Consider the following 19,896-nt stretch of genomic DNA (forward strand, 5'->3'; position numbering starts at 1 on the left):
TTTGCTTCCTGAGCCCACACAGCCCAGCTGGCTCACTTCTTCCAGAGCTCATTTCGTATATCTTTTACTTTTATTTGAGGCTTGCCTCTGAATTCTTTCTTAGCCAGAACTCAAGTACTGAGGTTGCTGAACTCAGGTCCAATCACCGGTAACATTCTAGTGCTGTTTTGCTGCCAATATTATCAGATAATGTTTCTCTCCATTCATGATTTTGAAACAAGTTTTACAGTATCTTTTTTAAAAGCTTTTAAATGCAGTAACATCGGTGAAAATAAAGTTTTCAGTGGAAAAGAATTCTCATTTTATGACAGACTCTAGAGGGAAGTATCACTTGATAGTATAACTTTTCAAGATCATCAAATCCACAAAGAAAGCACAGTTGCTTATGTAAGTTAAAATAAAACAGTAACCGTTATGGCTACCATTTATTGAGCACATGCTAGTATTCACAAGCACTCTCTCTGACCTTCGGTCATCCCAGTTCCAGAAGATTTGCTGACCTTCAACTGTTAGAACCATGATGACATAGAACCAGGATAATGAAGACCAGGATGCCGCACATCACTTGCCCAGTTTCAAGGTCCTTCTCAGGATGGATGTGCTGTGCTGGCCTGCACGTAGAGAACTTTTCAACCCCTCCCCTTGATTTCTTTGTTCCCTTTCCCTCTGCCTCCTTGTAAAAACCGCTGCCTGACTGAGATGGTGAGATGGGCTTTGGACAAGAGTCCCTCATCTTCTTGAGATGCTGACACTTGAATAAACCTCCTTCCTTTTTCACCAGCACTTGTCTCACAAGTTTGGCTTTCATGGCAGCAGGCAGCCAAACCTTAGTTCCAGTTACAATAACAGCAGAAAGAAAGAGAAAAATTAGGTTCCTGGGGAGATAGAGTAGCTGCTACACCAGCCAGGGGACTGCCTACTTCCAGAGTGTTTATATTAAAAAAACACACAAACAAAACCATAGACCTCTGTCTTACTTAAAACAATTAGTTGGTTTTCCCAGTGTCCATAGCAGGGGTCCTCAAACTTTTTAAACAGGGGGCCCGTTCACTGTCCCTCAGACCGTTGGAGGGCCAGACTATAGTTTAAAAAAATTATGAACAAATTCCTATGCACACTGCACATATCTTATTTTGAAGTAAAAATACAAAACGGCAAAAACACCCGCATGTGGCCCGCGGGCCGTAGTTTGAGGACGCCTGGTCCATAGGCTCAAATGTGAACAACTAACAGAAGGAATCCCATAGCCTACAATGTGACATTTCCTGTTTTTAAAAAATATAACTAATAGCACATATCCTGACTAATTGGTAAGTTCTATTAGAGCCATATAGCATATACTAAAGCAAGATTTAAGGTAAAAGGTTTAGTAACAAGTACTTTGCTTCTAAGATGCTAGGAGTCAGTCAGTCCCTGGGGCCTTATGAGAAAGTTTTAAGAGGCTACTTAATTCTTCCATATAAACACTTCCTGAAAAAAATACTTTTAATTTATTTTAGCCAAAACTAAGCTTGACTGCCTATTCTGAACCCCCCGCCATTTAGGAAGAAATGGTACATACAGTGCAAATGGGGTCACCACATCTTCCCCCTCAGTTTCTTATTCCCCATTCAGTTAAGGATCCCTCTCCAATAATTGAGGCTTTATTGCCATGTCTGATTCATGGACATGTAGCCTGCCTTTTCCTCCCCATTCCAAAATTTAAAAACACCAAGTAAATAGGCAAGTTTTAAAACACAAGAATAGGGCCCTAGCCAGTTTAGCTCAATGGATAGAGCATGGGCCTGTGGACCAAAGGGTTCCTGGTTCAGTTCTGGTCAAGGACACCCACCTTGGTTGCAGGCTCCTCCCCTTTTGCCCACCCCTGTATAATTGACATACTACTGATGCTATCTACAGTATTATTAAGACAGGGTAATAATTGTGCTGTTTTGCAACACTTCTGATTTCAAAGTCTAATTATTTACAATAAATGCTTTTCTAGAGATCTTCTGTGAATGTTCATGAGGGCATAGAAAAATCACAAACTCCTTACAACTTCTCTCCTAATCCAATTAAATGTTTACATCTTACTTGGTCATTTGTCAAAATAAAACTTGTTGCCTACCCGATGCATACGTTTTTATTCCTACCATGATAACCTTAAAATTCCAGCGATAACCCATGGATTCTTAACCAATGACCTCCTCAATTCCAATGATCTGTTCAGGGTCAGGCTCCTCCCCTCAGCTCCGCCCCCCCCCCCCCCCCCCCGCTCCTCCCATGTGTCAACCCGGACAGCGCTCTGCCCCTAACCTGCGCGCCCCCACCGAGCTATGGGGATCCACCGGGCTCCGTGTCCCCTCGGCTTCTTTTTCAGACTTCCTGTATCTTTTCTTCTTATCTCTCTGCTCTTGCTTCCCTTTTCCAGTCTCTCTCACTGCTTCAGTCTCCACTGACTTTCAATCTTAAAATAGCCCCTGAAGTGGTGGTATTTCTTCCCGTCTGTCGCATGTCATTTACCCACGCAGTCATTCAAACACTCAGGGGCACAGACCCGGGCTCTGCCGCTGGTTCCGAATGAACGGGGTAGCCAGCCAAGGTCCGCAAGAAAGTGGTTCCTGCTCAGCACCAATAAAATGACCCCTCTCCCGCCCCTCCCGCACACAGCACCTCATTCGCGCGGCTTGTTTTTAAGGGTAATCCTAGGATCGCACTGGGCGGAAGGAGGTCTCCTGCCCCCAGCCCTGGAACACACGGCTGTGCCCAGGCCGGTGTCCTGAAGCACCAGCTGGCTTCGTTCTCGGCTTCAACCCATTTTGCCCACTGACTGCTCGAGTCCTGTGACCCGACTCCGACCAAGACGCTGGAGTGGCTGGACGCGGGCTCACCTGGCTCCGTCCCGGACCCCGGACGCGGGCTCACCTGGTCACTCGCGGACTCGGGCGCACGCTCACCTGGATCCCGCCCGGACTCGGGCACGGGCTCACCTGGGAACCGGACGAGGGTTTGCCCCTCCTGCCTGCGCCGCTGGGGCCGCTTTGGAGGCGGCTCTGAGCTGCTGCAGTCCTGAGTGTGGGGCTGGGAGGTCAGCTGGGAGTTCCAGCCAAGTTACCCGTGCGCCTCGAAAGGGACGGCTTCTGGGAATAGGTGGACTCTGTTTCGCGGCGTCTTTGCGGTCCGAGTGACCCCTCTAAGCCAGTTCCCTCCTTACACCGACTGAGATGCACCCGGCGCTCTCGCCTTCTTTCCTCTGGTTAAGGAATTCGCGGCGATGCGCTGGGACCCATCGGAAACAGAACATTTTCCCCCCTGCTGGTGACTTTCAGGAACTGCAGGTGGTGGAACAAACCTGTAACTAAGGTTTCCTTCCTTCCCTGCAGCTAGGGTTGTGGTTCTTCCCCCACCCCCCACATCAAACGGTTTGACAACTTTCCTTTTTATTCATTTTATTTTTAAAGTGCCATGTCAAGAGAAGGCAACTAATTTTCAGCCTTTGGATAAATGAGATGAGAAAAATTAAGACATTGCATACAACCATTTTCCCCTCATTCTTCTGTTTAAAATTATGGAAAATTGCAAATATATAAGTAGGCAGAAGAGTATAATGAGTTTCTAGATTTTGGAAATGGTGCACTAACCAACCTTTGGATAATAATTTAAAAATCTGATCAAGCCCTAGCTGATTTGGCTCAGTGGATAGAGCATTGGCCTCCGGACTGAAGGGTCCTGGGTTGGATTCCAGTCAAGGACACATGCCCAAGTTGCAGGCTCATTCCTTGGTGGGGGGCATGCAAGAGGCAGCTGATCAATGATTCTCTTTCATCACTGATGTTTCTCTCTCTCTCTCTCTCTCTCTCTCTCTCTCTCTCTCTCTCCCTCTCTCCTCCCTTCCTCTCTGAAATCAATAAAACTATATATTTTTAAAATCTGAAAAAATATTTTAAAAATTATTTGAAGGCCTTGGAGATTTACCAAAAGAAGGCAGAAAACTGGAGAGCCACCCTTGAAAGATGAATGGACATTTATGAGATTTGTGACTTTGTGGCTCTTCAGCTGAGGGCAACCCCACTCCATGAGCAGCTCTAACTGCAGAGAACCACAGCCTCACTGGCTTGAAGGGAAGAGAAGAGAGTTTGAGGCCACGAGAACTGAAAAATTAGGTGGATAGGTGGGTGGGGGGTAATCCAGGAACAAATCCATGGAAAGAACCTCCAAATATGTGTTGCATTAGTTTTCTATTACCACCATAACAAATTACCATGAACCGAGTGACTTAAAGCAACACAGATTTATTGTCTTTCAGTTCTGGAGGTCAGAAGTCCTGTAAAGGTCTTTCTGGACCAAAACCAATACGGCTGGAATTAAAAAAGAAAAACAAACCTGGCCTGTGTGGCTCAGCTTTGTCCCATGCACCAGGAGGTCGCTGGTTCTATTCCTAGTCAGGGTACATGCAGGGTTGCAAGATGATTTCCAGTAGGGGGTATGAGGGAGGCAGCCAATGGATGTTTCTATCTCTCACTTTCCCTTCTTCTCTCTGAAATCAATTTTATATCTATAATGAATGTTGGTGAGAATATGGAGAAATTGGGAATCACTTTTTAAAAATATATTTTTGTTGATTTCAGAGAGGAAGCGAGAGAGAGAGAGAGAGAGAGAGAGAGAGAGAGAGAGAGAGAGAAACATCAATGATTAGAGAGAATCATTGATCAGCTGCCTCCTGCACGCCCTCTACTGGGGATGGAGCCAGCAACCTCAGCATGTACCCTTGACTGGAATGGAACACAGTCTGCAGGCCATGCTCTATCCACTGAGCCAAACCAGCTAGGGTGGGAACCACTCTTGTTAAACATGGACTTAGCCGAAACCGGTTTGGCTCAGTGGATAGAGCGTCGGTCTGCGGACTGGAAGGTCCCAGGTTCGATTCCGGTCAAGGGCATGTACAGTGGTTGCGGGCACATCCCCAGGTGGGGGTGTGCAAGAGGCAGCTGGTCGATGTCTCTCTCTCATCGATGTTTCTAGCTCTCTATCCCTCTCCCTTCCTCTCTGTGAAAAATCAATAAAATATATTTAAAAAATAAATAAATAAATAAAAATAAACATGGACTTACCATATGACCTAGCAATTTCACTCCTAGGTATATGTCCAAAAGAAAATAAGTACTCAAACAAATACTTGTTTGTGTTCATAGCAGCACTATTCACAATAGCCAGTAGGTAGAAACAATCAAATGTCCATCAACAAATGAATGGATAACAACACGTGAGATATATAATGTAATATTATTGAGCCATAAAAAGGACTGAAGTTCTAATATATGCTACAAGCTGAAGAACCTCAAAGATATTACACTAAGTAGAAGAGGCCAGATACAAAAGATCACAAGTATGATTCCTAGATATGAAATGTACATAGTAGGTAAATCCATAGAGACAAAGCCGACTAGTGGTTGCTAGGGGTTGGGAAAGGGGGGAAAATGGGAGCAACTGCTAAATGGGTATGGGGTTTCCTTTAGGGCGATAGAAAAGTTTCCGCACAGATAACACTGGTATTTGCAAAACATTGTAAATGTACTAAACGCCACCAAATTTTCACCTTTCAATGGTTAACTTTATGTTGGGTGAATTTCACTTCAATTAAAAACAGAAAAAGAAAACAAAAAAGTAAGCTCTTTCGTGTAGATGCCTAAGTCTGCTGGGCTGGAGGTCCCCTTGCGTCCCTGCATCCACCTGCCTCGGCCAGAGTCCATACCCGGGCTCGCCAATTAGAGGGCGACGAGGGCTGAGGAAATGACAACTGGGGAATCAGAAAGGAGAGTGTCGGAGGGAAAGACCGAGGAACCCGTGGGACCCTCTGCTCCTTACGTCGCTACCACTGCCGGGTTAGGCGGCTCCGCCCAGGCTCCGGTCTGCGGGGAATCCTCGCTGGGCCCCGGAGCGGGGCAGAGGCGGGGCGGGGCGGGGCGGGGCCTGGGCAGGGAGACAGCCTTACCGCACGGGCCAGGGGCGGGGCCAGGCGGGGGCGGGGGCGGAAGTGGGGGCGGCCCGAGGTGGGGCGGGGCGGGGCCGGGGAGAGGGGCGGGGCCGAGGAGAGAGCCGGACCGCGTGGGACAGAGCCAGAGACCGGAACGCCTCATCGAGGGCGCCCGTTTCCGGACGGAGCGTGGATCCCGACGTCAAAGTCCGCCACGCCGGGAGTCCAACTTCCGGAGTCTCCTTGTGTCGCGGAGGGACGGTGGTGGCGATGAGGCAGAAGCACTACCTCGAGGCCGCGGCGCGGAAACTGCAGGCTCCCTGCCCGGGCCAGGCCCGCTATCTCCTGTAAGGCCAGGACGCGGGGAGCGGGAGCGGGAGCGCGGCGGGGTGGTGTGCCCGCGTTCCTCACGGCCTCTTTCTCTTTTTCAGCTGGGCCTTCAGTTCGTCACACGGTAGGGAGAACGCCCGTCGGTTGTGGGTCAGGCTCGCCTCGCCCGCGCCCCTCCGTTCCGCACAGTACTCAGAATGATCGACGGGAGAAATCTGATCCACCCACTGCCCGCACGCCCCCTCCCCCAGGCTTCATGTGCCTTACCTGGCCTGACCTGTTAGCGGGATTTGACACCTTGATCAGTCTCTCGAAACAGTTTCCTCACTTGACTTCACATAGTTCTCCTACCTCTTTAGCCAGTCCATCCGAGCTGCTGTGCTCGTCCCTCCTGGTTTCCCCCATCTCTACAACGTTGGAGCGCCCGAGGACTCTGCCCTTGGACCTCTTTTCTAGCGGCACTCTCTTCCTTGGTGACAGTTTTTCATCCAGTCTCATGGCTTTTAAATTCTGTGTACTGAGCACTTACAAATTTATATCCCCCAACCCAGACCTCTCCCCCGAGCTCTAGACACATCCCGATGCCTTCTTGCAACTTTTGAATGTCTGTTAGGCCAAAACCCAAGCTTTACCCTCCCAACACAAGTCTTCCCATTTCAGCAAATAATAACTCCTCTTTATAATCAGCCATTCTTGACTCCCTTCCCAAACCAAGATGCCAGCAACTCCTGCTGGTTTTGCAATATATCCGTACTCCAGCCACCTCTCACCGCAGCTATCTAACGCCCGGGTCCCGGCCACCAGTCTTTCTCCCAAGTTATTGCCAACAGCTCCCATGCATTTCCGCAGGCCATTCTCAATCCAGCAGCCAAAGGGAGCCTAGTAAAAGCTTACGTCAGAGCATGTCACTTCTCTGCTACAAGCTCTCAAGTAACTTCCCATCTCAGAGTAAAAGTGAACATCTTGTAAAGGGACAACAAAGCCTTACATCACAGGTGGCATCATCTCTCTGACCTGCTCCCTCCCCCCCCCTTTTTTTAATGGGTTTTTGAAAACTGTGCCCAAGAGCCCCTTCTTTTTTAAAATATATTTTATTGACTTTTACAGAGAAGAAGGGAGAGGGATAGAGAGTCAGAAACATCAATCAGCTGCCTCCTGCACACCCCTACTGGAGATGTGCCTGCAACCAAGGTGCACGCCCTTGACCAGAATTGAACCTGGGACCCTTCAGTCGGCAGGCTGATGCTCTATCCACTGAGCCAAACCGGTTAGGGCTGCTCTCCCTTTTGTTCATGTAACTCGAACCACCACTAGGCTCTATCACTGCCTTTACCCTTTCTCCTGCCTGGACCTCACATGTCTGCTTGGCTTCGGCCCTCACTTCCTATGGTCTCTGCAAATGTCACGCCACGAAGCCTTCCCTGGCTGCCTTGTTTAGGATTACAGCAGCTCCATCGCCACTCCCCATTTACCTTTCCTGTCTTTTTTTCTTCCCAGCACTTACTAGCTGTTGTTACATTGTCTTTCTCCACAAATTGTCCTTTGTTCACTGCTATGTCTCCAGCTCCAAGAACAGTGCTGACACTTCACAGTCACTCAGTAGATATGAATGAATTTTACATTTGGCAGAGATACGTTACAAGCATGGTGCTTAGCTCTTTGTAGTGCTGTTGTGTCCCCAGGACTTAGCACATTGCTCACCAATAAATATTCACTGAATAAATAGATGCTGTGCTCACCTTCCTTTTCAGCTGCATCACCTTCATGCCCTCACCTTTCCCTCCATAGCCATGCATTCTTTTTCACTGTACTTCTCCCTGAAAGCTCCTTACCTTCAATGGGTGCCAGCTCCAAATGTAGACAGAATGTATAGTCATCCATGACAAACTTTGTCAAGCCTTCTCTTTGGAGTGTGTTTGGCTGGTCCATGCAGTTTAATAATTTCCAGGGCATTTACATTATATTCTGTTATAGTTCTCACCAGTCTTATCTTCATTTGTTTAGGGCTCCCACACGTAAGTTCTTGAAAGAGAGCAACTCTTTCACTCCCATATTTGTGTCTCCACATCCTAGCCTGGTCAGGGAATGCTTTCTTGTTTGCATAAAGGGTTTGGGCATGTCTGTTACTTTATACTGAGAGAGCTACCTGCAGACAAAGCCCAGACCACAAGCCACAAAATTATTTAAAAAAGAAACAGAGTCATAGTAAAGTTTCATATTTTGTGATCAATGTGTTTGAAAAATAGGTGGGACATGCAGCCTTTTTTACTTAGTACAAGTAAGGAGCAACAGAGTGGGGAATTACCTGTCCATTGCTAAAAGGAATGAATGGATACAGTGATAGTGTTTTGCAAAATAAATCATCGCCAGTTTATCTTTTAATGAATTCTCATATTTTGAGTTTGCTTAAGGATAATGTATATCTGCTTATATTAAATAACATACCTTTCTTTTTTACCTTTATAAAATTGGCAATTTGAGGGGGAAAAAAAAGTATTCTAATTTATTGAATCATGAGTTCCATTTGTATAATTTTAGATGCTAAAAGCACTTTTGAAGGAACATGCCCATACTGTTTCCAGTTGCTGATTCTGGATAATTCTCGAGTACGCCTCAAACCCAAGTCCAAACTGACACCAAGAATACAGAAACTTCTTAATCGAGAAGCAAGAAATTGTACACTCAGTTTTAAAGAAGCAAAAATTTTGAAAAAGTACAAAGACTCCAAAAGTGTACTGGTAAGATTTCAGTTTGTAGACTTTCACTCAAAATGAGGATAAGAGAATCAGCCTAAACATAACTCAGAGATTTGTAGTAGTATATTTCAATTGTCAAAATATATACATATTTCTTTTCTAGTGATTACTGTTTCAGCAAGAGTACAGCTTTTTTTTGTTGTTGTGGGTTTTTTTTTAATATATTTCATTGATTTTTCACAGAGAGGAAGGGAGAGAGATAGAGAGCTAGAAACATCAATGAGAGAGAAACATCGATCAGCTGCCTCCTGCACGCCCCCCACTGGGGATGTGCCCACAACCAAGGTACATGCCCTTGACCGGAATCGAACCTGGGACCCTTGAGTCCGCAGGCGGACGCTCTATCCACTGAGCCAAACCGGTTTCGGCTTTTTTTGTTGTTGTTTTTTTACAATTACTTAAAATCACTTATCACGAATTCTCAATTGTTCTCAGATCTCATTGTTGACCACAATTATTTTTACAAATTGGAGGATTTTTTGGGCAGACCAATGTGACTTCACCTGAACTGCAGCTACCACTAAATTATTTTTTGTTAATGGTCCTTTTCTTCAAACAACAGTAGCTTATTTGTAAGGCATGTGTCACTTTTTCAGTCATCCCTTCTTCCATGTCAGAGTATGTATTTACGTTTATGCCCAACAAAAGTAACTACATCTTATGTTCATTCATTAAACCTTTATTAAGGGTCTATCTTATGTCATATAATGCTAAGTATTGGGGATATAAAATGGATAAAACAACCAAAATCATATTACTTGTGGTTTATTGAGACGAGTATCAGAAGATACACTGAACCATCCAGGTGTTAAAGGGTATTATTCCCTGTCTCCTCCATTCCCCCCAAATATGGTTTTACATTGAAGAAATAGAGACTTTATTATCTTTAAAAGGTGTTTTAAATTAAATACACAAGTTTAGCCATTAATTTATACATATATATATATATATCTTTATTGATTTCAGAGAGGAAGGGAGAGGGAGAGATAGAAACATCAATGATGAAAGAGAATCATTGATCGGCTGCCTCCTGCACGTCCCCTATTGGGGATTGAGCCCACAACCCAGGCATGTGCCCTTGGCCGGAATCGAACCTGTGACCCTTCAGTCCGCAGGCTGATGCTCTATCCACTGAGCCAAACCGCTAAGGCTAGCCATTAATTTTTTATTGGAGATTTTCTCATTTTAAATTTGTGTTTGGTCTGATTCCTGCTGCAAGATTACAAGCTCCCTGAAGTCAACCTCTGTTACTCACCCTATAGTACCTGGTCTGCTCCGTTGCATATAAGAATTTAAGGAGCCGAAACCGGTGTGGCTCAGTGGATAGAGCGTCGGTCTGCGGACTGAAAGGTCCCAGATTCGATTCCGGTCAAGGGCATGTACCTTGGTTGCAGGCACATCCCCGGTGGGGGGTGTGCAGGAGGCAGCTGGTCGATGTTTCTCTCTCATCGATGTTTCTGGCTCTCTATCCCTCTCCCTTCCTCTCTGTGGAAAATCAATAAAATATATTTAAAAAAAAAAAGAATTTAAGGAACATGTACTTTATTTGACTAAATTTTAAGATAAATCACACCATATATTTCTTTTTTTTATGGTAGTTGATTACTTGTAAAACATGCAACAAAACAGTTAAACATCATGGTAAGAGTAGAAGCTTTCTGTCGGCACTGAGGAGCAATCCTGCCACGCCTGCGAGGAAGCTCAGCCTGAAGACCCCAGAGAGAAAGTCTCTAGGCTCTGCAAACCTAAATCACAGGGTGTCTGGTTCCAAAGGCAAGAGCCCAACATTGACTTTCAGGTAATTAACTCATTAAGTTATTTGAATTGCAGTGTTAACTCCTGAGTATTTCTTCTAATTTCCTGTTATGTTCAGTGCCCAAACTTGCCATGCAGTCCAGGCCTTGGCCCTCTTTTTTCCTCCAGACCCTTTTCTTCTCTAGTCTCATATTCTCCCACAGCTTTCATTCTCACCTCTGCATGACTTCCAGGTATATCCTCTACTTGCAATCTCTCCCTGTTCCCAGCTGCACGCTAAATATATCTACTTCACCCTACAGGTTCCCATGGCTGACTACTCAAACCTGCCCATCCTCTTTAAGTTCCTTATTCTGTGAATAAACATGCTCTTCTAGACATTCTGAAATGGCGAGTTCAGTTGACAACCATTGCCTTGGTCCTTGTCCAGTCAGCTGCCAGTTTCTATTGTCCTACTTTCATGGTGTTTACATCCCTACTGCCGCTATCTGTTCAGGTCTTTATTCTCCTTTTGGTGAATCTTCCTGTTTAACCTTTCTACTCTAATCTCCTGAAGCACAGCTCTGCTTAGAAGCACCTCCCTCTGTGCCATTTGGGCCATTCAGCAGGCTCTCCAGCCCTCACTATCTGGCACCAATCTGTCTGCCTGTGTTACTTTGCCTTAATGTATCCTGTGTGTCAGCAAAACTGAACAACTCACCATTTACTTTCCTGCTCTAAATCTTTGTTCTTGCTATTTCCTCTAATAAATTCCTGTGGAGATGTAACTAAATAGAGATTTGTCAAATGATATTGAGTTAACTTTGGGCACGTTCTAACAAACTTCAGGAAGGACTGGATTCTCTCTGCTTTCTGAATTGGGTTTTTTTAATGTTGGATTTATTGGATAAGAATTAAACTTTCAAGGCCAGTTTTCTCTATATTCTTGGTTTGTTTTGTTATTTGGTATGATAAGAATTCATCATGGAGTTTCCACTTTATTGATAAAAATAGATAAAAGAAAATTTGGTGTATTTAAAAGAATTCTCTTGCATTTAGACCAGACTGCTTCTTAGACATGCAGGACTGAGAAAAATATGTCACATTTATTTCATAGATGGGGAGGCAAAAGAGGGGTCAGGCTGACAAACCCCAAATAAAGGTTCGGGATAAAACACAATTGGAAAGAATAAAATAGAATGAGGCGTAAATATACACATACCAGGTGGGGAATCGTTTATGAAGTGGATATATTTAGAGAACCTCCTCTGTGCCTGACACTGTTAAAAAGCACTGGACTATACAGTTAGTACAGAGTTCCTGCCCCGTGGAGCTTCCATTCTGGAGAAGATCCAACGGAATGGTACCTCTATGTGTAGGTTGAGATCCTTCAAAGTCATTGCTTAGCTTTGTCATGAGTCTTACACTTGATCTTAGCCAAAAGGCCGAGAAGCGATTGTCATGAGTCTTGATGTCAGACTTAAAGGGAACTCAAACCTGATGACACTTTACCTTTAGCCTTCTCTTTCAGGTGTGGTAGAAGCTTCCAGAACCACCCACTATACCAACTAAATGTTGCTTGTAGCCTGTTTAGTGAGGAGGTTTTTGGAGTGACTGCTGGGTACAGCCACTGCTCATATATGGCCATAATACAGAAGAGTGGAAAATGTGTCTCATAGCAGTCATTTAGGCTAAGCAGGAAGAACACTTATTAAATTGTCCTTTGTCAGTATTCCTAAGTGTAGTTTTATGTTTCATTTCAGAACACCTACATCTGGACAGTCGACACCCACTTGCTCCTCAAAAAATGTAAACAGAACAAAGAAACACTTCTCTCAACTCAAAATGTTACTTAGCCAGAGTGAATCCAAAAAGAATTCAAAGGTGGACTTCAGAAATTTCTTATCTTCTTTGTAAAGGATGGACTTATGAAAATAAGAAATGTTTAATGCAATTTCTGAAACCAAACTTACCAGAAAAACAGCTTTTTAAAAACTAGGGTCCAAAAGCAAACTTTTCTTGGCAGTCTTCTGTGTTTATGGAGAAAACACCTCATTAGAATGAATAACTGAAGCCTGCCTCTCTCCCAGGGTGATTCTGAGAATCAAAAACATTTGAAAGGTCCTTGAAGGTAGTTTTTAAAAAATATGTTTATTGATTTTAGAGAGGAAGGGAGAGAGAGAGAAACATCGATTGGTTGCCTCCCATAAGCATCCCAACCAGGGATCAAACCTCAACCTGGTATATGCCCTGACCAGGAACCACACTGACCTTTTGGTATACAGGACAATGCTCAACCAACTGAGCCACCAGCCTGTGCTCAACATGTTTTGTTTGTTTTTTAAAAACCTGTAAATAAAGAATGTAGACATTTTATTTTATTTTTTTTATTTATTTTTTTAAGAATGTAGATATTTTAAACTGGAATCTGTTTCTAAGCCTCTCTGTTGCTACAATTTTAAAACTTATTTTTCTTCCATTAGGGCTTGGTAAACTGGGCGGCCAAGGTTATTAGCGAGTTAGTCTTGCAGTCGTGTAAAGTGAAATTACACTAACTAGTGTCATCATCAGAGAGGGTTGGTGAGGACCATCATTCTGAACTTCAGACTGCGGGCCACAGGCTGCAGCAGCCGGCATAATACTTGGGTCACGATAGATACTGTACCTTTCTGGCTAACTTCTCACTGGAGCATGTTTCTCTTGAACTCTGCTCTTCTGTTCACTTACCCAGACATAGGAGCTCTAGTTCTCGGAATGTACCATGTTCTTGCCAGCCGTGGGCCTTTGCACATGGTTCTGGAGAATGCCGTCTACTCCAACCCCACTGTATTGAGGGCCACTCTTCCTACAGTGCTGGTGATCCTGTAGTTTCCTATTTCTGACTGTCCCTAACTGCCTGTGATCTCAGCACCTAGTTTCCTGCCCAGCACGTAGCACAAACTCTGCAAATATTCCTAAACTATGGCAGTTAAATTCAAATTCCTTAGCCCACTTGTTCACACTAGATTTAGAACTAACATCCCTCCAACTGCATGACTGGGAAGTAAGCAGTAAAAGTAGGAACTCCTAGGCCGGGAGCTATTTACTTTACCTCAGTTGCAAATAGAAGTCTATGTATTCTTGACTTTCTTTTCTATCTGGCAGAAGGGTCTCTAGGCATCTCTAAAGAGAATATTAAAATTAAAGTGTGGACATAAAACCTTGTCTTGATATGAAATCCTTCATTTATCTTTTCAGGTCTATCCGTTTTTTAGAGAACATTTTCTTACTTTTTTTTTTTTTTTTTTGGTTAATCCTCACCCAAGGATATTTTTCCATTGATTTTTAGAGAGAGTGGAAGGGAGGGGGAGGGATAGGGGGAGAGGCAGAGAGAAATATCTATGTGAGAGAGACACGTTGATTAGTTGCCTCCCGTATGCTCCCCGACCAGGGCTGGGTATCAAGGCTGCAACCAAGGTACATGCCCTTGACCTGAATCGAACCTGGGACCCTCCAGTTGGCAGGCTAACACTATATCCACTGAGCCAAACTGGCAAGGGCTTTCTTACTAACTTTAATATACAGTTATACACATATGCATAGAATATAGATATAATTTTTAATATTTAAAGCATATCTTTGAATCCTTAACTTGTAAAAATATAAACTCTCCAGGGAGATCATTAGATCATGGTCATTTCAGATTAGTTGTTTCATTATTTATTCTGAACTTAGGAAAAGATCACACAAAACTCACGTAAAGATTGGGTAATGGTGTTTAGCATCCATGCTTTGGGCTTTTGTTTCAATATCTTGGAATTATATATACAGTATATATAGCTAAGTAATTCTCCCATCCAGGAATGGAGAACTGAAGCACTGGCCAAGAGGACTACATCTCCCAGAATGTCTAAATGATTAGAATCACAGAAAGTTCTGATTCAGTTGGTATGTGCCCGTATGCAAATGTCCCGAGTCTTAACAAAGAAGTTTGGTGAACACTGCCAGAGATTCCCAGACTTCAAGTATTCCCCCATTCTCCTCTAAATGCAAGGTGTGGTGAGAGGGCCTGTGCTCCAAAGAAGGAGTTCAAGCTACTAGTGAGTCTGTTCATTCAAAAGCACTTAAGCACTACTGAGCAGGAGGTCACAACAGAAGATTTGGTCTTGTCCTCTGCTCATAAGGAACTTGCTATATAATGAACTGTAAAACCCATACTTTATTATCTTATCTCCTGGAATTTTAAATTGTGAAGCAAGTCATGGACCTCAAAAGTTGGTCTAGAGCAGGGTTGTCAAAATATAGTCCCAGTGGTATCAGCACCAAGTAGTTAGGAATGCAAACAATCAGACCTTACCCCAGAAGCTCTAGTCTAGTATCAGTGATTCTGATGTTCCCTCAAGTTTGGGAACCACTGGCCAAGCAAAAGGAATCTCCTTCAGCAGTTTCTCCACCTAAGATGCTGAATACTTCCAATGCTTTCCTTCCCTTCCAGTCTGTTAATCTCTCCCTCCCTACCCCATATCTAATCAATCAGATTCACAAAAATAAGCTACACATTTCAAAAAGAACATAAAAGTTTATTAAGAACATTTTATATTGTCATCAGATAAAGCCAAACAAATAGGGGTAAAGAAACAGGGAAACTTCATCTTCCCATGTGCTATTGCCACCTCAGAACACACATGTGTGCGGCAACCCACTTGGGTCCCCTCCCAGCTAGAGGGCGTCTATCTCTCAATCAACTTCGCATTCACTTAAAAAAAAAGAACACTCGTGTGGATGGCTGGAATTACAGGTGGCAACAAATGCTACATATAAATTCAGGTAACTCAATGCTCCCTTTCTACACAGAGAACTGGGTTTACACTTTTTTAAAAAGCTTCATAAAGCGCAACAACTATGAAACAATATTTTACCTTTAGGAGCTATTTCTTAATAGAATACAAAGCAGTTTAGTAGCTTATGTTATTTCATATGATGTCAATTTTTAGATTGGAAATTTCAGAAAGGACATTCTAACTTTCCCAACTAATTTGTACTTGAGTTTCTTCATTCTAAAGATTTCTCAGAACCAGTTCAATCACTCATAGATTGAGTGTTGCTAATCTACACTGGCAACTGACAACCTAGTTTTTGTTCTTTTAATTTTGCAAATCAAGATGACTGGGTCATCCCAGCTTTTGCTGATTCTGAAGGAGTTCCTATAGAAAAGCCGTGATGGTTTGGAGTGCCTGTGAGAGAAGGTGCCAGAACAGCTGCATCTGGGCTCTTTTCCCAGAGGGGAGGCTGGCTACTGAGCATAGCTGATCTGACTCCCGGCTGCCCACGTGATTCTTTACTTACTGTAGTGATGGAAGGAGCAGAGGGAACGCCAGGGAATCTGCTCAAACTGCCACTCCAGACAGCTCTCACTGTTTTGTGGAGAAAAGAATGATGGTATCTATTCACACTACAGCACCCCTATGCAAGTGGGGCGATACACTTTTCTTTTGAGGGCCAGGCCAAACTGCACTCAAAGATACATGGTTTGCCTCACATACACAGTGAAGAAAATGCTCATGAGTTAGAATTTGGTATTACAATACCCACTTCTAAGCCCATTTCTTGAGAAGTAGTCTACCTTTTAGAAAAGACTATTTACTACTAAGGCTTACCATGTTTTAACTGTCATAAGGCTGAAAATGTAACTTCTAAACCACACCATATCATTTGTGTTCAGTCAGTGAATTAACCAACAACCAAAGGTTTGAGAAGGATTGGTCATGGGGGGGTTGGGGTTCGGATTCAGGTTGAGTACTATCAACAAGTTGCATCAAGCTCTTTAAAAAAATAATGCATTTTTATAATAAATATTTAGAGCGGACACTGGCATTAAAATCAGTATCTAAGTCAGAAGTCTGTCTTAAATGGTGAAAATATTTCAACAAACTTCTAATAGATTTCAAAGCTTCCCAGGCATACACAGTTTATAAATTAGTTTTAAGTGGAAAAAAATATATTTTGAATGAATAAATCACCACTTTAGCATATCATAAATAAGGTCAAGATTTTGAAAATAAATTAATATACAAGTTTTTGCTTTCACTTTAACAAAAAAAACCTAACTCACATGATATACTTTTAAAAGTTATAACTAGGTTTTTATAATTGTGCATTTGTTACACACATCTACCAAGCTGAATCTTTTTCTTATATATCCTACACAGAGGGACAGGAGGACACAAGACAGACACCCCAATGTGTGAGTCTGACTGCTGCACATCATTTGTCAACTACATTAATTATGTCAACATGAATTACATCCATAGTTAAGTGGGTTAGGTTCCCAGTGAGTTTTCTGTGGTGGTGTTCACACGGAACCTAATTATAATTGTTCTTGTGAGAACATGTGCCCCAACTCCCAAAAGGTAACTAAAAAGCTTTGGACTAGAAGCCAGATGAATGGGGACCACTTACATGTGTCTGCTTTGAAGAAAGGTTAAATTGTTAGAAGCACTGTTTCCAGAACTACTGGCTATTAAAAATAAGCATTTGCCTTCTCCTTCACATATAAATTCTTTTTATACTCTCTCATACTGAGGAAGAAAGAGTGAAGCCATTCAGACTAGTGAGACAGAATTGGCTTTCGGATTTAAAGATGTTTTATTGACTATCTAATTTGAACCTGCTTACAACAAAAAGGAAAATGTCTAATATGTAATGAATGAAAAAAATGTTTATCCTAAGTCATTACTGAGTACAAATCCACAGCTTAACAATGTGATTTAAGAAGAAAGCAGGAGAGCATGCAACTGCTCTAACACACAGGGTTAAGATGAAAGGTAGAAGACATTTGTTTTGGTAATTCTAAATATACAAATATAATATTACCAGATCTACCCTGTAGTGCAGCACTGCTTAATTTCCAAATATACAGTCATTCAAAAATCTTAAGGAAACATTGAAAATGTTCCAGGCTACTTTATTGAACATTAATGAATATTGTGTCCTTGAGATATTAGAGCTAAAAATACCATTGCTTTTAAAGTTAAAGGCAATGGGAATAATAAAAGTATCACTATTTGTTTCTTTTAGTCCCACAGATGGCTTTATGTTAAAGGGGTCGATAAGTTAAAAGAAGACTGATCTGGCGAAATGAAAGCTGTCCTCTTAGCAAATCGTCAACATTACAACATTTCCCAAGCATTTCATATTATTCTGATCAACTATTTCTAAACAGTTTAATCAAGGGGGCCCCTACTTTACACTCCTCTTGTTAAACACGGGCAGCTGGAATGGAACCCCTATGGTGCTCTGATTTGACCCTAAAAATGATATCCATGATTAGTGTTAAGTTACTGACATCTAAGGAATAAGGAATCAAAGGCATTGAGAGGCACACAAATGATATTTTGGTCGGGGAGGAGGGTGAAGATTAAGTTGAAACATTAAGTCCCTTCTACAATCAAGTCTAATTATACCATAATTAAGTTTCAACCAAATCCTGATTAGCTCTTACCCTTCAGGAATTACATACTATATAGTGATTAGATACTGAAGAAAAACATTTGAAAATACATAAAGAAATAAAAACATGGAATTTCTCACAAAGCCCTGGATCAAAAAAATTTACAAAAGAGCTTTTGAAAATAACCACTATTTGTGAGCTTATTAATACACAGAGATCACTTTGTTTAAACTAAGTCTTGTTAACTTACCAATAAAATAGTAAACAAACCAACATTTTAAACAATTTTATAAATTACTTGTCATTTTTTGTTTGTTAGTGTCACTCTCTCTACAATATACAAAAATAACGCTACAGGACTATCCACCTAACCTGTCTCCATCTCCCGCACAGTCCTGGGCCCTGGAAAGAGACTGGTCATCAATCTTCACTGTAGATGTCCCCCGCAAAGGGCAGGTGCATGTGGCTGCCAGTGACATTGGGCAATCGAGATAAGTCCGGCAGGCTCTGGATCCGGGACCTGAGTTCTTTGCGCACCAGAGAAACTCTGGCTAACTTGCGCTTGTATTCCTGTAACATCAAATACTTTTCATTAGAATTCTGGCAGTTCAGAGAAGTGCTATACACTCAGTTAATGCTGAATAAAAAACGATTACAATGTGAGATTTAGGATCAAGAGACTTTGGAAATACACAACCAGGTAAACTCTGTTATTCTTATGAACAACCACAATCTTTTAAAAATTTCTTTTATTGATTCTAGAGAGAGGAAGGGGGGAAAGATGTGCGAGGGAGGGAGCGAGTGGGGGTGACATTGATGTGAGAGAGAAACATCAATCAGCTGCCTTTGGAATGCGCCCCTACTAGGGATTGAGTGTGTGCCCCGATTGCATATCAGAATCACCTAGGGAACTCAGATTTTTCAAGAGTATCCCTGGAAGTGGGTCCACAGCTTGTGAATTTTGTAAAAGCTCCCCAAAATGATGCTGATACACAGAATTGTGAGCCACTTCCTTGCAGTTGTTCTGCCTAAAATTTAATCAACTCATAAGATTTCTTTGTACTATTGACCCTTCTCTTTCAAAGAATAAGTACAACTGGGGAAAGGGGTTGGTCAGAATTACCATAACCCAACTGCTCTAAGAGAATGAGGGAAAGGACGGTTCTGACACATTGGGACCTGGGCACACTGGCAAACAAAGCAGACAAGGTTGAAGGCTGGTAAGTCAAGAATAGCTTTGGGCACATGGGAGAGGAGTAAATCCTTGCCATGTCTTACATGTCCCTGCATTTCTAATCTATCATGAGGAGCAACAAAGAATAAATTAAAAAGAGCTTAATAGGGAGCCATAATCTCAAGACACGGTTTTCCTCTTCCCTTTCCCCCTTCGCCAGCGACACACACAAACACTAGGGAGGTTCCAGCAGAGTAGCGCAGTGGCATGCAAAGATGGGCACCAGGGTATTTCACGTCAGAACAGCTGGGTCTCATCACACACCTCCATACTCAGCACATGCTTCTTCCTTAGGACACAGAGTATAAGGGTATACACACATCTCCATCTGTCTCACTGTTCTTAGCTGAGTCATTTTTTAATAAATAATACCCCAAATGCTCTGGGGTCAGCACAATACTTAGATGCCGAATGTTTTGAGAAATGTCATGTATGGCTTTAGTGGTCATTACTGCCCATC

General features: G+C 42.8%; 2 protein-coding genes across 4 annotated transcripts in view; one reads left to right on the forward strand and one right to left on the reverse strand.

The window, feature by feature from the left end:
• The first annotated feature begins 6,123 nt into the window (after positions 1 to 6,123).
• Positions 6,124 to 13,147, forward strand: C12H18orf21 (chromosome 12 C18orf21 homolog). Of its 2 annotated transcripts, XM_008158327.3 has the most exons (5): positions 6,128 to 6,300; positions 6,385 to 6,407; positions 8,822 to 9,021; positions 10,638 to 10,837; positions 12,537 to 13,147. In XM_008158327.3, the coding sequence occupies exons 1-5, from the start codon at positions 6,224 to 6,226 to the stop codon at positions 12,688 to 12,690; spliced, it is 654 nt and encodes a 217-aa protein (XP_008156549.2). In that variant the 5' UTR covers positions 6,128 to 6,223; the 3' UTR covers positions 12,691 to 13,147. The 2 variants fall into 2 exon arrangements, with proteins under 2 accessions (XP_008156558.2, XP_008156549.2); XM_008158336.3 differs by lacking the exon at positions 10,638 to 10,837 and having other exon boundaries at positions 6,124 to 6,300; positions 12,537 to 12,629.
• Positions 13,148 to 15,311: 2,164 nt separating this feature from the next.
• RPRD1A (regulation of nuclear pre-mRNA domain containing 1A) overlaps positions 15,312 to 19,896 on the reverse strand; it is a 41,072-nt gene continuing 36,487 nt past the window's right edge. The window contains exons 7-8 of one of the 2 annotated variants that reach the window (XM_054723762.1): positions 18,575 to 18,772; positions 15,312 to 16,166 (exon numbers count right to left, since the gene is read on the reverse strand). In XM_054723762.1, coding sequence (XP_054579737.1) covers positions 18,623 to 18,772 — 150 coding nt within the window. In that variant the 3' untranslated portion in view covers positions 15,312 to 16,166; positions 18,575 to 18,622. Of the gene's footprint in view, positions 18,773 to 19,896 lie in introns of both variants that reach the window. The other variant, XM_008158314.3, reaches the window with a different exon arrangement.

Source organism: Eptesicus fuscus, chromosome 12 (genome assembly GCF_027574615.1).
Source record: "Eptesicus fuscus isolate TK198812 chromosome 12, DD_ASM_mEF_20220401, whole genome shotgun sequence".
NCBI classification, from domain to species: domain Eukaryota; kingdom Metazoa; phylum Chordata; class Mammalia; order Chiroptera; family Vespertilionidae; genus Eptesicus; species Eptesicus fuscus.

Excerpts from the sequence above, each read along its gene's own strand:
- C12H18orf21 (XM_008158327.3), top strand. The coding sequence starts at position 6,224 with ATGAGGCAGAAGCACTACCTCGAGGCCGCGGCGCGGAAACTGCAGGCT. Across the intron at positions 6,301-6,384 it reads GGCCAGGCCCGCTATCTCCT|CTGGGCCTTCAGTTCGTCAC; the intron begins GTAAGGCCAGGA and ends TCTCTTTTTCAG. Across the intron at positions 9,022-10,637 it reads AAGACTCCAAAAGTGTACTG|TTGATTACTTGTAAAACATG; the intron begins GTAAGATTTCAG and ends TTTTTATGGTAG.